Here is a 16,318-nt window from a genome sequence, read left to right on the forward strand (position 1 = left end):
GTATTATGTTTAATTAAATCCCGGTAATCTGATACAAATTAGGGTGAAAAGTTATCCCGGGGCCCCTTAACAGGTTACTCTTCATCATGTTATGATCACATAAAACTATTTATCCCGAGGGAAATTGTTGCAGTGCAAATAGAGTGCAAATAAAACAAAATATAAACTGTAAAGATTATCAATAAGGTGCAAAAACCAAACGTACACAATGCCAGAATGGCACTTAATTTCGAAAACAAAATGTAGAAACTTTAGGAAGAGTACATGGTGAAGTAGTGGGAGGAAAAAAGTCACATGACTTAATTAAAAAAACATTAATTAACTAAACTAATGAATATTTGTTCTTACTATTCAAATTCAATACATATTTGTTCCAAATTTTGTATATATAAACAAATCTACGAGTTATATTTTAGAAGTGGTTAGGTGGTGCTGTGATTATGTGGATTTGGATGGTGGTGGATTTAGGAGCTCTTGAACAGCCACTAAACGGCTCAGTGGAGAAAAACAATGTTTTCACTTCTTTACTGTATGTCCTCCTCCTCCCTCCCTTTTTACTCCTCAGTTTCTCCTACCTCTTCCTCCTCTTTTTCTAACTTAGTTGTATTGATATCTCGTCCACACCTCCTTTTCAGTATTTGGGTATTTTCCTTTTCCTCCCTCCCTCCCTCCCTATCTGCCCCCCCTCTCTCACACTCTATTGTCTTCTTCTTCTTCAGCAGCAGAATGCTGTCCCAGCTATCTCTGTTCTAGACTTGGTATGTTCTTCCTGTTAATGACGAGTGTCCTCTCCCTGCCCTTACATCACTTCCTGTTTTCTGTGTGGGCTGCCCACCTGCCCGTGTTTCCTCTCCGTTTCTCCCCACCCATCTGGACTACTGTCGTTGTGTCATTGGGGTTTGGGGGTTGGAGGCAGGACTTGTGCCGTGATGATGCTAAAGAGCAGCCAATCGTGGAGAGGCCGTCCTGGGACGCTTGATGTTGTTTGGCTGGGGGAAGCTGTCCATCTCTTTGTCCACTCAAAACAACTGCTGGGGGGGACGGCGAGTGAATCTGCAGCTTACCAATGAGGAAATACTGGTGTTTCCAAATCATAGAAACCAAACCTTTACGTGCTTATCGATTAGCAGCAGTAGCTGAGGTTGTCGTGGTTCTTGTCAGCAGTGATGTTTTGAGTGCATATGGAGGTGGCGCCTGCATGGCTGAATGCATCACATAGGGCGTCCAGGTGGAGATCCATGCATGATAGTCCTGTGAGCCCCCAGCGCTGCCTACGCAGGGCCACATCATGATGTTGTGGTGTCCATGAATCCATCTATCCATCCATCCATCCATCCATCTATACATCTATCCATCTATCCATCCATCCATCCATCCATCTGTGTGTGACCAGCTGAGCCTCGTTATGTCTTTCTTTTGAGGGTCTCTTCAACCAAAACAAAAACACATATTTTCTCACTTAGTTCTTGAGTTTTATATCCGTCACATGGATTTCGTTTTATTTCCATCTCTGATATTTCAGTCTCCACTTGTTGCCTTTATATTAAATCTCTTGACATCTTTTAGAATGCTACCAATTCACACAGAGTGAGCACTTACAAATGTTCTCCTTACATTTATTAAAGATTGAATAATAAATAATTAATAGTTTATTATATATTTGATATAATAATGATATTGGAAATAATTATGATAATGATAATAATAAATATTAAATTACTTAATAATAAAATTAAAGTAAAATGAAAACAAAACATGTATAAATTAAATACAAAATAAATATGTAATACAGTAAATGATCACAAATAAAAACTAATACAAGTAAAACTTAAACAATTGGAATCAAACAAATGCAGAAAAAAAGTAAAAGAGAATATACTTAAAAATCACAAAAATAAGACTAAATAAAGTAATAGTTAAAATAAATAAAAAAATATATATCAAAATACTATAAATAAACTTTAATAATATATGCAAAACCAATTGATTATGAAATTATAATATATTTGTGAGCACTCACAAATGTTCTCCTTAATTGTTTCTTTTTTATAAAATAACAAATGTATTATATATTTTATATAATAATAATAATAATGGAAATAATGATGATGATGATAAAGATGATAATGATGAATATACAATTACTTAAATGAAAGTAAAATGCACAAAATCTGTATAAATTAAATAAAAAATTCTAAATAATAAAATAAATGATTACAAATAAAAATAAAAGTAAAACATTTAGAATAAACTAATATAGAAAAAGTAAAAAAAAAATATTGATAAAACAATAAGTCTAAATAAAAAATAGATATGAAAAATTAAGATAATAAAAATAAACATTAAATAATATATGCAAAACCAATTGATTATGAGATAATCTTTCTCATAATATATACATAAAAATAGTAACAAACTGAAACAGAACATGAAATAATATACAAAAAAACAATTGATTATTATATTAGAATATATTTGATATATTCTAGATAGAAACTTCAAGCGTTAAGTGGTAAAATATGTTGTCTTGTAATTTGGTTGAACTGACCCTTTAACCACCATCCAGCCCAGACAAAGGGTCTGTTTGTTTTGTGTGTCGGCGTATCCCACTGGGTTTGTGTTGGGATGGTTATCAGAACATTTCTGCAGCGGCCCGCTAAGCTTGCAGTTACTTCAGGTACGCTTTTTGACGAAACTAAATCAAACACACCTCAAGTAGCTGAAAGAGGGGCTGTCTTTTGTTTTTGTTGCATGTTGTTGGTGTCTGCATGTTCAGCAGTGTGTGCGTGTGCGTGTGCGTGTGTGTGTGTGTGTGTGTGTCTGCCTGTGCTGTGTGTTTTTGCAGTGCACGCTGCTCCTCCCCTCTGGAGCAGTCCTGTGAGACAAATCAAACCTACTTCACATTACACACAACATGTTAGTGTACGTTAGTGTCCGAGCAGTCGAACAGAGTCACTGGATGTGGGAATGTTCTCAGTTTGTGTATGAAAGACACACGATTCATGTTGTACTAATTGTTTCCTTGTTTGCATGCGTGCCGTTTGGCATGTTGCTCTGTGTGTCTGTCTGTCTGTCTGTTTTTGTGCGTGGTCAGTTGCAGGACGAGGAGCGACGGCGTAAGCAGCAGCTGGAGGAGATTCGTAAGCGGGAGGCGGAGGAGCGAGCAAAGCAGGAGGAGGAGAGGAAGTGGAGGGACGCGGGCAATCGCGAGGCCGGGGAGAAGGTCGGTTTGTCTGTCCGTGTAACTATAGGAGTTAATGAACATTAATGATTTTAGGATGTTTTGTTATGATACTGTGAGTCAGCCGATCTATATCAATAGGACAGGACAGAAATCTATCAGGGTTGGACCACTGTGAGTTTTTACATCTTTTAGCATCTTCAAAATATTCTTTCTTTCTCAATTACACCGATTAAATGTTGACTACCAGCACTAAGTGAATATCAAATTATGTGCAAAAAACAGAGTTCAGATAACTGTGGAATTAAAATAACCATGTTTAAAGGAATAGTTCAATATTTTGAGAAATCCACTCATTTACCCGTCCGATAACGACAACTTGTTGTTTTTCCACTTTGGTTGTTGTACAGTTGAAACAAACTAAATATAATGTGTCAATTTAATTATTTTTTTTATTTGAAAAGTGACAATGTACATTAATCGACATTCAAACCAAACGTACCTGTTAATTAAGTTAATTCAAGTTAATAACTGAGCATTAGAGGTGCTGGTAGTCGGGTTTTGTTCCCGTCGGACAGAGCCAGGCTAGTTTTTCCCCCCGTTTCCATTCTTTGTGCTAAGCTAAGCTAACCTGCTGCTGGCTGTAGCTTCAAGCCAATAAGTGTAATTTTTAAAGGGCAATTTTATCAGTTTACTTAGAATCAGAAATACTTTATTGATCCAAAGGGGGAAATTGAGGTGTTACAGTTGCTTAACATAAAGGAATGTAAGAAAATAGAAATAAAGGAGTAAGTAACATGTAAATTACATACATTATGCTACAATATTGTACATAATGTTAGTATAAACACAATATATGTAAAGAAATATAAGTACTAAAATTAAAAATAAGAAATGAGATTATAAGAATTATGTACAAATATGTGCATTAAGACATGCATTTATACATTGAGGCAATAAAAAAAGAAAATAGGTATGATAAAACCCGTGAAAAGCCATTCTAGGGCAGATACAGTATTTACTGCACGCTGTAATAACTTGATTTATGTTTGTTAATATAGGGCACAAATATTTCAGTATTTTAAATTGGACATTGTTTTGTACTTTTTAAAGGTTTTAAATGGCCAGTAGTCTGATCCCATCCCTGTCTTGTGTGTTAAATCAAACATATCCAGTGTTTTTTATCATTGTGTCGCGTCCACTGACTTCACCATGACGCCATTATACCGGTGCATTTTGTCCTGTGAACTGTCGACCACTGATCACACCACTGGTTGTTTAAAAACCTCACAAACATTTTTAAATTTACATTATAATATTGCTCCTTTATGTAGCTCTAAGAGGACTGATTTCATGAATTGAAAAGAAGTAATGAAAGTATCTCACAGAGCGTGTTTACCTTTGTTTAATTAAGCCAGTTTAAGATGTTTTGACTGTTAATCTGATGATGTTTTGTTTATTGTAAAAATGTCCAATTGCATGTCCTCATCTTGTGCACCCCCCACCCTATGTGACGTGTTGCTGTGTCATGTTATGTGCTCCCACCCACCTCAAGCATGGGACTTCCATCTTGTTGTTGTTGTTGTTGTTGTCGGTGTGTGTCAGGAAGTTCAGTTATTTCAGTTTGTTTTTGGGGGAAGCAGTTATGATTTTGTGAGTTTATTTAATTTTTTTGTCACCATTTCCATCCAGCATCGCTTCAGAAACTATGTTTAGGGAATGCCGCCCACCTTCCCACCACTTTTCCCAAAATCCACATGCTTTATATTCAGTTCAAACACACACACGCGCACACACAGAGAAATCTATACCCACCCATGTGCCTCATTCCCGCCCTCAGCCATCCATACTGTACATATTCAGAAACCCACTCATTCAAACCCACACACCCACTAATCCCTCCCAGTTTCTTCAGATTCCAACTGGGCTGATTCAACCATCACGAGCAGCTCGGATACATCCACAGCACTAGAGCAATATACGATCTCGACTACATGAAACGGACCAAAAAAACAAAAAAAACGCGAAGATAATCTGACATCAGAAGCATGGAGATTGAGCACATGTGACCCGGAGCAGCTGGTCGAGCTCCAAACCCAGAAATATAAACACATTCCTCCAGCGTAGATTCATGTGTAGCATCATCACAGGCCCGGTGGAGACAGGCTGGGCTCGAATCAAACATCCTACCCACAAACCATATAGTATAAACTGAGGCACATATGGACACATTGCACACATGCACATACACTCCCGCAGTGTTGAGTGAAAGGGGAGATGGCGGTAGACAGGGTGGTCCAGGAAGCAGCTTTCAGAAACAGTTGCCAAATGTCAGATGTTTCAGTAGTGCGGACTAGTTCAAACAGGTTCTTCTTCCAGTATCTTGTCAGATTAGTGCAGTTGTTGGACCAGTCAGAGCAGATTTATGGTTTAGTTGATTGACAATATACTTATTATATATAGATAAAGACCTGGATTTAATTACGTTGCTGTCCCTGGTGTTTACACAAGATTGGGTCTAGTGCAGGACGACCACATTGTATCTGAGGCAAACCAGTTAGGTCAAATCCAGTTCAGGGGCAACATTCATAAATCTGTTCTTGGATTTCTTCTGAAACATAAAATGATTTTAAATGGCATCCTTATATTGATTCTTGGATGTATAAAATTGTTTTAAGAAACTAAAACAGCTGTGGTTATGGTGTGATTTTTAGACACTTTATAGACCATATTAAGTTGTTTTTGAACAAGTAATATACAGATTAAACTTTAAATAAAATAATGCAGCCCTAAACAACATCTTCTAATATTGCAAAAACTAGCTGTCTTTCCAGAGATGGCACACATTTTTATAGCATACTGGATCTCATCCGATTTTTTGCTTGAATAGAAATTGAATATGACCATTTATTTATTATATTTATACAGTTTAAAGTTACAGGAACAGTGCACATTAATAGACATTTATGTAAATGTGATAGGATTATGGATTATTCCTTATTTCATGGGCTATTTTGGATTTATACATTTTAATGACATAATTGTGACATAAAAAAAAACAAGTATTCGAATACAGATTTGGAGGTTGATTACCATGGCAACAGTCGAGGCTTCGAAGCATTCGGGTCAGCCCTAAAAAACAAATGAAATACTTTAATAGAGTAGAGTAGAGTTTGGCCACACACTTGATTTTCTTTTAACCATAGTGTACACACTGCACAGCTTTTGTAAATATAAGATAATTTCCACCTTAAAGTAAGATTTATAATAATGTTACTTGATTGTATTTATGCTAATATGCACTTCCAAACCTCAATTTAACCAAAAGGAAATTCATGCCGCAGAGGTTTTGTAAATATAAGGTCATTTCTACATCAAAATCCGTTTTTATAAGGTTACTTTATTGTATAATTCTGATTGAAGTCATTGCTTAAGATGGAATTTGATCGTTAAACCATTTTATAAATGTGGCCCCTGATCTCGGACCCGGTATGCTTCAGTTCAGTTAAATTGGTAGACATGGTGGACATGGTGGACTTGGTGTTTGTACTGTACCAGATCTTTGTATATTAGAGCAGGTGTCGTAGGCCCAGAAGAATCTGGAATGGTAGACAGATGTGTTTTTTACTGGTGGTAGCAGCAGCAGCAGCGAAGTGGAGCTTTTTGACTAGTTGAATATTCCCCCAGCTAATTAGCCAGTTAGTGTCCATTGCTGAGGTGAGAGCCAATGAGAGTGGAGCTTACTAACAGGTTGTCCCTCCCTTAGAGGAGACAGGAGGAGGAGTACTACACTCGCCTGGAGGCCGAGCGGCGCCGGCAGCACGAGGAGGCCGAGAGAAAGCTGCTGACGCCTGACGACCCGGCCGGTCTGTACCGACCCCCGCTGCCCCGGGATTACCAACCCCCCGCCCCCCACAACCCTACTAACACCCCCCCGCCCCCCCCACAGAGAAACACCTCCTACCTCAAAACCCAGGTCGCCTCCCCCGACACGCTCTACACCGCCAAGTTTGTCTCCTACGCGGGCGATGAGGAAGACGAGGAGGAAGCCACCAAAGCAGGGAGTGGCGGCGGCATTCAATCAGGTCAGGTGAAGCTATCGGCGACCAGGAAGTCGTACGGCGACCTCCCGGCCTCCGCCTCACACAGCAAGCCTCAGCCGCCGCCCACTGCGCGCAAGCCCCGCCCTCTTTCTGACGGCATCTTCCTGTCTAGCTCGTTCCAGCTGCCAGTCAACAACTCCAACAGTACAGGTCCCCCCCTTCCTGCCAAACCCAGCTCCATCCCCCCAGGAGGCTTTAAAGGTAGACCCGGATGAGAGGAGAGAGGAGTCAGGCTCGCCACAGCGCCCTCCACAGCTCCCATACCTCCCTCTCATTCACTCATCTCTTCATTTACTACCCACTCCTTCATAGTTTAGAGCTACTTTGTCTTTAGTTTGTACCTTCAGTAGAGAGGTGTTCTGCCTTTTTTTCATTTCCAGCGTCTACTTTTTTCCTTCTTTACGTGTTTGTCCAAATTTTTTTGTCGTCAATCAGTCCCCCCCTCCGTTCATCACTTTATGTTGATTTTATATATGTGGAAATTTCCCTCCCTCTCTTCGAGCAAATCCGATTTTTTATGTTTGTTTGTTTGTTTGAACACCTCCACCAGTAATTACTTTCCCCTCCACATGTTCCTCCAATCAAACTCCCCCCCCCAACCCCCTCGATCAGCACTAGTGAACAGAAAAAGCAATCGATAATCACGCCACCACCTTTTTGCTGCAGATTGAGACCCATCAGAGCCAATCATAGTACTGTTGGTGTTGTCGCTCGCCGCCTCCTTTGTGTCTGGTTTGTCGCTGCTTGGGACGAGGGGGCGAGGCCAGCCGTCAGTCTGCACGCCCGCCCCCTTCCTGCCCCGTGGCTCTGCTTAGCGGTGTTGGCTTTTAAAGGGAAGGAGACACACCATTGGCTTCACACAACCTCATCAATCACTCGATTAAAAAACAAAAAAGAATCCGCTCTCATTTCATGAACAAAAATGCACACATGCAGCAGTGTGTTGAGTGAAAAGGCCTCTCCTTTGTCTGTGGTTGTTTTTTAAAAGGTCTAAATCTTCTTGTCATCAAGCTGGATCAAACTCAGTCTGCTCAAACCACAGCGCTTCCTAGTGGCAGTCATCCATCACAGCTGCTTATAGTCCAGATTTTAAAGGTCATGCTCAGGTCATAGTTCCTCTATATTTATCAAGCAGTCTTTCTTAGCATATATTAAACAGCTGTTTTTCTTGGTTTATCCTTGTCAAATGTTATGTCTAGATATGTATCATAGCTTTTCTTCTGAAGGCCTCATTGCAGCGTGACCTCTCTACAGTTAGATACTGCTTTCCAACAGTCAGTTGGCAGCTGGGTAGAATTTTTTTGCTCCCATAATTTTATCCCAGACACTTTCCGTGCAAACTGGTATTGTTATATATATACATTTTTGGCCTTTTTTTTAGGTATATGCCAAAAAAACATGATTCTAATTTTATTTGTCCTTTTGTCTAACTAATTAGGCAAGATAAATCTAAGGAGTTGATGATTAAAAGAAGAGACGATCAGAAAAAACTAGGGCTGTCAATCGATTAAAATATTTAATTGCGATTAATCGCATGATTGTCAGTAGTTAATCACGATTAATCACAAATTAACACAACAACACGTTTTATCTGTTCAAAATGTACCTTAAAGGGAGATTTGTCAAGTATTCAATACTCTTATCAACATGGGAGTGGGCAAATATGCTGCTTCATGCAAGTGTATGTATAAATGTATTATTTATTAACAGCGGTCAGTGTGCTGACTTGACTATGACTTGCCCCAAACTGCATGTGATTATCATAAAGTGGGCATGTCTGTAAAGGGGAGACTCGTGGGTACCCATGGAACCCATTTTCATTCACATATCTTGAGGTCAGAGGTCAAGGAACCCCTTTTGAAAATGGCCATGCCAGTTTTTTCTCGCCTAAATTTAGCGAAAGTTTAAAGCGTTATTTAATCGCGACAAGCTAGTTCTAGTTTCGTATGATGCCAGTATCTTCACTCGATCTTTAAAACTGAGTCCGCTATAACCTAAAAAATCACATGGTGCGTTAATGCGTTAAAGAAATTAGTGGCGTTAAAACGAACTTGCATTAACTTTGACAGCCCTCTTTTATAATTGTGAAAGTAAGGTACCAAAAATCCCTGTGGTCACAAGCAGACATGACTTTATATTAAGGCTTAATTAAGCTATTTGAACACCCACAGACAAACAGAGCTACTAATGCAGCACAGTCTGAATGCCATCACTACCTGAGGTCCAGGAACCGGCTGCCTGCACCTCCAAAATAAACTCCCTCCACCCCCCCGCTGCTTATTGAACACTAAAACACATCCAGGACCTCATGGACAACTGTGTGTTGCATTTTTCACTCGAATCAGAAAATCATCCCACTAATGTCCCATTACCTACCTACCTACCCAAACCCCCCCTACCTCCCTCAGAAATATAATCCGCATGTCTCACCCCCCCCTCACACCACACACACATACATGCATCTTAAACACACACCACTGCACTCTGGCTGCCAGCAGTTCATCCCAGTAACCGGCTTGATGTCTATTGCTTTTTACTGCCTGTGCGTAGCTTCCACCAGGCTGCTGTCTTTATTTCTTCTTTATTTATCTTTGCTTCTTTTTTCCCCACTTTGCCTGTCTGTCTGTTAATCTGCTCTTCCCAGTAATGTGACTCCTTGTACGTGCTTTTGTTGTCTTCTGCCTGTTTCGGCTCTGTCAGCTGATCCCGGCTTGTCCTTTCATATCAGTCTGTGTCTCTGCTGTCTAACGCTGCAGCTTTACTAAACCTTACTACAACTCCCACAGGGCATTGCGGCAGGTTCAGGTGACCAAACGGCACCTGAGTCTCTGGCTCCCCCTGACATATGAATCTCCAAGATGTATTGAAATGTGTGTGATTTTAAACAGCTGGCAGCTCCAAAAGCTCTGAGTCTGGCCTTAATAAAACATGTTGAAACGCAGATATTTGTGTTAATCAGAATGAAACCACAAGAAAAAAACAACACTGCCGCCAGTTTGCCCCAGAAGGTGCACGAACTGGAGAAAGCTACAAAGGAAGAACAAATTCAGATCGTCCCCAGAGACGGATGTTCTAACAAAAACTGCGTGTTGGTACAGAAAAACAAAAACAAAAGAGTTTTTTTTTCAGACGCCACTGGCCTCACAAAGATAACTGAACCACAGTCAAAAGAAAAACATTCACAACCTTTGAGAATCCGTGAAAAGCCAGCGGATTACTTTTTTTTGTGAATCTGGAGATTTTTCAATCAGTGCCAGAAGTATAATTTTCATCTCTTCTGGCTCCACAGAGGAATGTTACTGGCCTTGAACAAGGGTTGTTTCACTGTGGTTACTTTGTTCTCTGCCAGTTTGTGTTTATGTGGTTTCGGGGCTGAAGTGGGACCCGGCTTGATCCCGTCCCAAACTACACTTCAGATCTCTCTCTCTCTGTTTTCGCACTATAAACCCCAAAGAAAAAAGAGCTCAGGAGCTGCCAGCTGGATGAATCCATCTGGGTTCACACCCTGTCACTGTGTCTGCATCTGAACTGTACCAACCCCCTCTTCCATTTCATCTGAAACACCAGACCAACATGCATTTGGACTCCCAAGTAGACTTGAGATGTTTAATGTCTAAAGTCCTGGGTTGATACCTGCAGTCTGGTAGGGTTGAACCACTGCTTTCAGTAATTAGTTTGAATTGTTTTGGATCCAGAGTTTCCGCTTAACCTGTGGTGTAAAACATTGTGCCATGAAGAGAATCTGCAGGGTTTTATTTCCTCTATTTAAACACATAACTCTGATTAGCCCACTGGCATTATTCTCTATTTTTCTGTCTGTCAACAAATCCCTTGAAAAAACCAAAAACAAGAAGTTGTTAGTACGTTCCGATCCCGTCTGTGGCACACAGCCCCGACCCCCTTTGTTTAAACTGAAGACGTAAATGTAGCGTTTCTAAGTGGTATTATTGTTGGCGCCGCTGTCGCCCTAAAGACAACCGGATTGTTTTCTTCACAACCTACCAACAACAAGTACCAACAACACAGGGCACACTGCATTTTGTTTTCCACAGTTACGTCGGTTGTTCCACCGTCCACCTTTTCCACTAAACGTTACTCAAACAGGAGTAAATAGTTTCTTTGTTGGGACTATTTTAAGCTGCGCATTAATACACATCTGGTGCTCTTGTTGAGTATTTACCAAGCCACCGCGAACAGCACTAGGTGGGGCGTGTTGGTCTAGTGGCCACACTCTGTATTGCAGGATCAGGTGACACATTAGCCCCAACATACTGTCTTCCATACACAGTAATGACAATAGGAGCACATTTTCTGTGATTTTCTGTATGATCAGAATTTTATTTATTCAGTCCATTCATTATCATTTATAGGATGGATTCATTGTCGGTCTTTTCATGGAATTTGTTGACAACAAGAGAAATACTGAATATTGCTCGACTTATATAACCTTGAATCAGCAGAGTGGAACTAATAGTTTTTTCTTTCCTGCTGTAGTATTTTGTTCGGAAATAAAACTCTGCAAGACTCCTGGGTCACATAGTTGTGAACCACTCAGGCAGATCTGGCTCCAGCTGCGTCTCGCTTTAGGCTGGACGTTGCTGGGGGTTTGGAAAAGACACAGGGACACATGAGCCAACTGATTAACGTCTATTTGGGGTCAAAGGTCGGGGTCACCCTCCTCGTGTTACAGTAGTTCCACCGGGCTTTAAACAAGCCCAGGATATAGGTTTTTACATCTACGTTTATGAGCTTTTTTTCTTCACAAGTTGGCTTGATTTGAAGTCCAAATATTTAGTAAACCCTACTATAACTATGATCAATTCAATATTTTTTTATAAGTTCAATGTTGGATCTAAATCTTGACGGTGACCTCGGCCTCGGATCCCACCGACACTTCCACAGACCATTTTTGCTGCTTTGGAATGGCCCTTTAACAGCTTTTTTTAACGCTCTCTCTTTCTCTCTTCTCTTGGCTCGCTGCTCTACTTTAATGAGATCTGATTGTTTCTGCCTTAATGCTTCTCCAGAACCCGTTCCCTCTCTTCCTTCCTTCCGCTCAGGCTGGTCTGTGGGAAATGAAGTGATGTCGACTGGAGAAGCTGCTGGTTACTGGCGACCAGGGTCTCAATAATCAATACTGTTATGGGGAAATAATACGTTTTCCACAGTTTTGTTTCTATGAGATTAAAATGCAGAAATGCCTGCAACTTCTTATAAATGATGGGAGTAATGGGAGACGGGTACCAGAGATCTTGACAGCCATCAGCCAGCAGCTTCTATCTCCGATGTTTTTGCATAACAAAAGCTGTAATATGAACGATGCTGACTCTTCACTCTCTGCTCTGTCTGTCTGCCGTGTGACTCCTGAACCTTCGACAGGATTTAACTCGTACACTGGAAACTCAGCAGGAGTTGTAGGAACAGGAGAAGTCTACAACGACCCGCGAGACAAATGGACAAAGAGGTGAGACACTTTTTCTTGTCTCTGGTTTCTGATTAGTTGGACTAATTCATTGATACAAGTTGGTCAACATTTTGCTCACAACAGCTAAAACATGTATTTTTTAAGACTTTGCTACTACGGAAATCTGAAGGAATCTCTTTGTTGTATTGAATGTTAAGCTGCCAGTTTGTTTAAGAATTTAAATACTGCAATATAATAATAAAGTATTATGACTTTTTAACTATATATATTATATATAGTGTTGGGTGAGATGCGTTGTACTGTGTTACTGCAATACAGGTCCTGCATTGAAAATGTAACTTTTAAGTAGCGCTGTCAATCGATTAAAATATTGAATCGCAATTAATTGCATGATTGTCCATAGTTAATCACAATTAATCGCAAATTAATCGCACATTTTTTATCTGTTCAAAATGTACCTTAAAGGGAGATTTGTCAAGTATTTAATACTCTTATCAACATGGGAGTGGGCAAATATGCTGCTTTATGCACATGTACATATATATTTATTATTGGAAATCAATTAACAACACAAAACAATGACAGCAATTATGGTCCAGAAACCCTCACAGGTACTGCTACTAGCTTTAAAACTGAGCCTGCTACACCCTCCGAAACATCAATTGCGTAAATGCATTAAATAAATTAGTGGTGTTAAAATGAATTTGCGCCCTACTTATAAGTAAAAGAATGTAAGTATATCAGGAAAATGTACTTAAAGTCAAGGTTGGCAGGGTTACTTTAGAAATGTATTCTGATAGGATTACTGCTGTGAAATACTGTCATCATGCAAGGACTCAAATCATTTGGCACATTAGTGCAGTAGTACCATCCATCCAACCATCATCTTCCGCTGATACGAGGCCAGGTTGCAGGGCAGCAGACTTAGCAGGGTATTCCAGACGTCCCTCTACCTAAACTAACTTTTCCTGCTTGGGCCAGAGTCGATAACGTTACTTGCTCCTGTCACCGCCGCTCTCTCTCTCTTGCTTCACCACTCACTTCCCAATTACACACACTATGTACCGTCTCTGCTCCAAATGGCTCTAGAGAGGGTTATTCGCATTTTTGTGTCGGCCACCGTAGATCTCCTCACTTCACCGCTAGATACCGCCACATCCTACACACTGGACCTTCTAAATAGTTACCAATTCATTTTCAATCAATCGACTAATAGTTTCAGCTGTACTTGTACATTTTCATATGTATTGTTAGCAAAAAAATCTTAATTAGTAAAGTAACTAAAGCTGTCAGATAAAGTAGTGCAGTAAAAAGTACAACATTTCCCTCTCAGATGTAGTGGAGTAGAAGTAGAAAGTGGCATGAAAAGAAAAGACTCGAGCATATATTTGAGATACTTGTACTTTATTTAAGCACAGTACTTGAGTAAATGTACTTAGTTACATTGCACCACTGAGTAAAACGTACATTGTGTGTGTGTGTGTGTGTGTGTTGCAGTCAGGAGCAGGAGAATTCGATCCCCGGCGGCGCTCCTCCAGAGAGTCTGACCTTCAAGGAGCGCCAGCGTCTCTTCTCTCAGGGGAAGGAGGTTTCCAACAAGGTCAAAGCTTCACGCAAACTCATGGAGCTGGAGAACGAGCTCAACACCAAGTAGTCGACCCGAGCCTTTCACCTTCCAGCGCCACCTTAACGACGACATCTCCAAGGTAACATTAAGGTGCTCCTGGAACAAGAACCGGGTTCGAGAGAGAGTCGTCACCCGCTTCCCCACCACTGACTGTCTCCTCCTGTTTGTGTTGTTTTCCCCCTTTTATTTTAATCTTTGAATAACTGGACCATTCACTTTTTTGACGTAGCTATATCGTTGCAATAGGAGAGACATTTATGGCTTAAAACTTTTCTTCCCCTCGTTAATGTCTGTCAAAGATATATAATGATAAAGCACTGTAAAAAAGTTGTAATTGTATCTAGTGAGAATTTGAGAATCACACGACAAAGGGGGATATATTTTTGTTTATAAAATGGTTCTTGGGGCGAGGGGATGGAGAAAGGTTTATTCTCATTTTAAGTTTTTTTTGTTTTTTTTAAATAGCTCACTGAAATATGAACAATTTTATGGTGTTATTTTAATGCTCTTTTTCTGCATCATGTTGTTTTCACACTTTTAATTGCCAGCAGAAATGCCCACGGTTGAGCTCCAGACCAATCTTCATTTTCTTGTTTTTTTTTAAATTAAATTCTCAGTGAGTGGAAACACTGTTATTTCATTCCGTAGCAAGAAAGCATGGGATTTTTTTCTTTGTGATGTTTTAGATAAACTCTGAAAGATTCTCCAGAGGAGAATCCTACAGTCTGGAGAAGGATCTTTAAGTGCACAACATTACTGTAAATATTTGGGTCCACAACTGTCTCACTCTTTTACTACTGTAGAAACCTGCCAAGCTACTAAAAACTGCAGAACTAATGTGATTTAACAGCATTTTGGTGACAGAAAAATCCAACAGGAAGTACTGCTAAAACTGTACCGTCTCCCTGCTGCTCCTCATGGTCAGTGGAGTTCAATTTTTTTTAAGTGTTTCGCCCCAATATGAGGTAATTTTATTTTAAAACTATTAGTCATTTTTTGCAGTTGTGTGAGATTAATTTGATTGTACCTTAAATTCAAACCAGAAATAGGATTTCTTTCACTCACAATGTGATTAATGTTGGTTTTCACAATTTAAAAAAAAGGAATTACTCTTTAAATGGATACTTCAGGTGTTTTGAAGTGGGGTTGTATGAGGTACTTCTCTGTAGTCAGTGTATTATCTACAGTAGATCACGGTCGGCACGCCCCCAGTTTGGAGAACCAGCCCGGGAGTAAAATGTATTTTAGCCACCTAAAAGAAAGGCTCACCTAAACAAATTGATATCTGTTTAAGTGTACACGCTGGTCCACTTTAACAGCCCACCTTAAATGAGTCTGAGCACACCCAACTATGGATAAGTACCTCTCTTCAAAACACCCAAACTGTCCCTTTAAGTCCTTGTTTGCTTTACAGATATTTATTTCAAACCTTGTGGAAAAAAAAACATACTTGCACAAAAACTTGTTTTTAATGTTAACTATGTATCTGCAAACTGTTTTGAGAAGTGGGTTACATTTGGGACCTCTCGTACTGTGGTAATCTCTGTTTTTCTGCATTAGAGACAGAAAAGTGTTCTGTTTTTACACCAGCTGTAATTTGGGGAGATCCAGATGTTTTTTTTGTTTTTTTTAGGACTGGAGTCAAGGTCACAGAATTGTGATTGTACAAATATATATATATATACACACAATTACCATAATCACTTTCACCAACACACTTTAAACCCCAGTGTGTGTCCCAGTTTTAAAGTAAACAGATGAAAAATAGTTTCAAATGTATCTCTCTTCTGCAGTTTGACTCCATCCTGTGTGTGGATCTATTTAATTTTAACTCTCCAGGAGCCTCCACTAAAACAGATTCTACATGATGAGATAAGATGCTGTTATAATAACTGACCTGTAAAAACACTACAGACTACACTGTCTCCTCTCCCCCCACAACAACAACAACTCCTTTTTAGGTTTCAAAATGAACTGAATCA

At 39.8% G+C, this 16,318-nt stretch overlaps 1 protein-coding gene across 1 annotated transcript in view; it reads left to right on the forward strand.

Annotated features, from left to right (window-relative positions):
- afdna (afadin, adherens junction formation factor a) overlaps positions 1–15,429 on the forward strand; it is a 102,258-nt gene extending 86,829 nt beyond the window's left edge. Inside the window, 4 exon segments of the mRNA XM_037751373.1 lie at positions 3,095–3,223; positions 6,948–7,485; positions 12,664–12,748; positions 14,207–15,429. Of these exon segments, the coding sequence (XP_037607301.1) occupies positions 3,095–3,223; positions 6,948–7,485; positions 12,664–12,748; positions 14,207–14,363 (909 nt within the window). The 3' untranslated portion in view covers positions 14,364–15,429.
- The last annotated feature ends 889 nt before the right edge of the window (positions 15,430–16,318 follow it).

Source organism: Sebastes umbrosus, chromosome 18 (genome assembly GCF_015220745.1).
Source record: "Sebastes umbrosus isolate fSebUmb1 chromosome 18, fSebUmb1.pri, whole genome shotgun sequence".
Classification (NCBI taxonomy): domain Eukaryota; kingdom Metazoa; phylum Chordata; class Actinopteri; order Perciformes; family Sebastidae; genus Sebastes; species Sebastes umbrosus.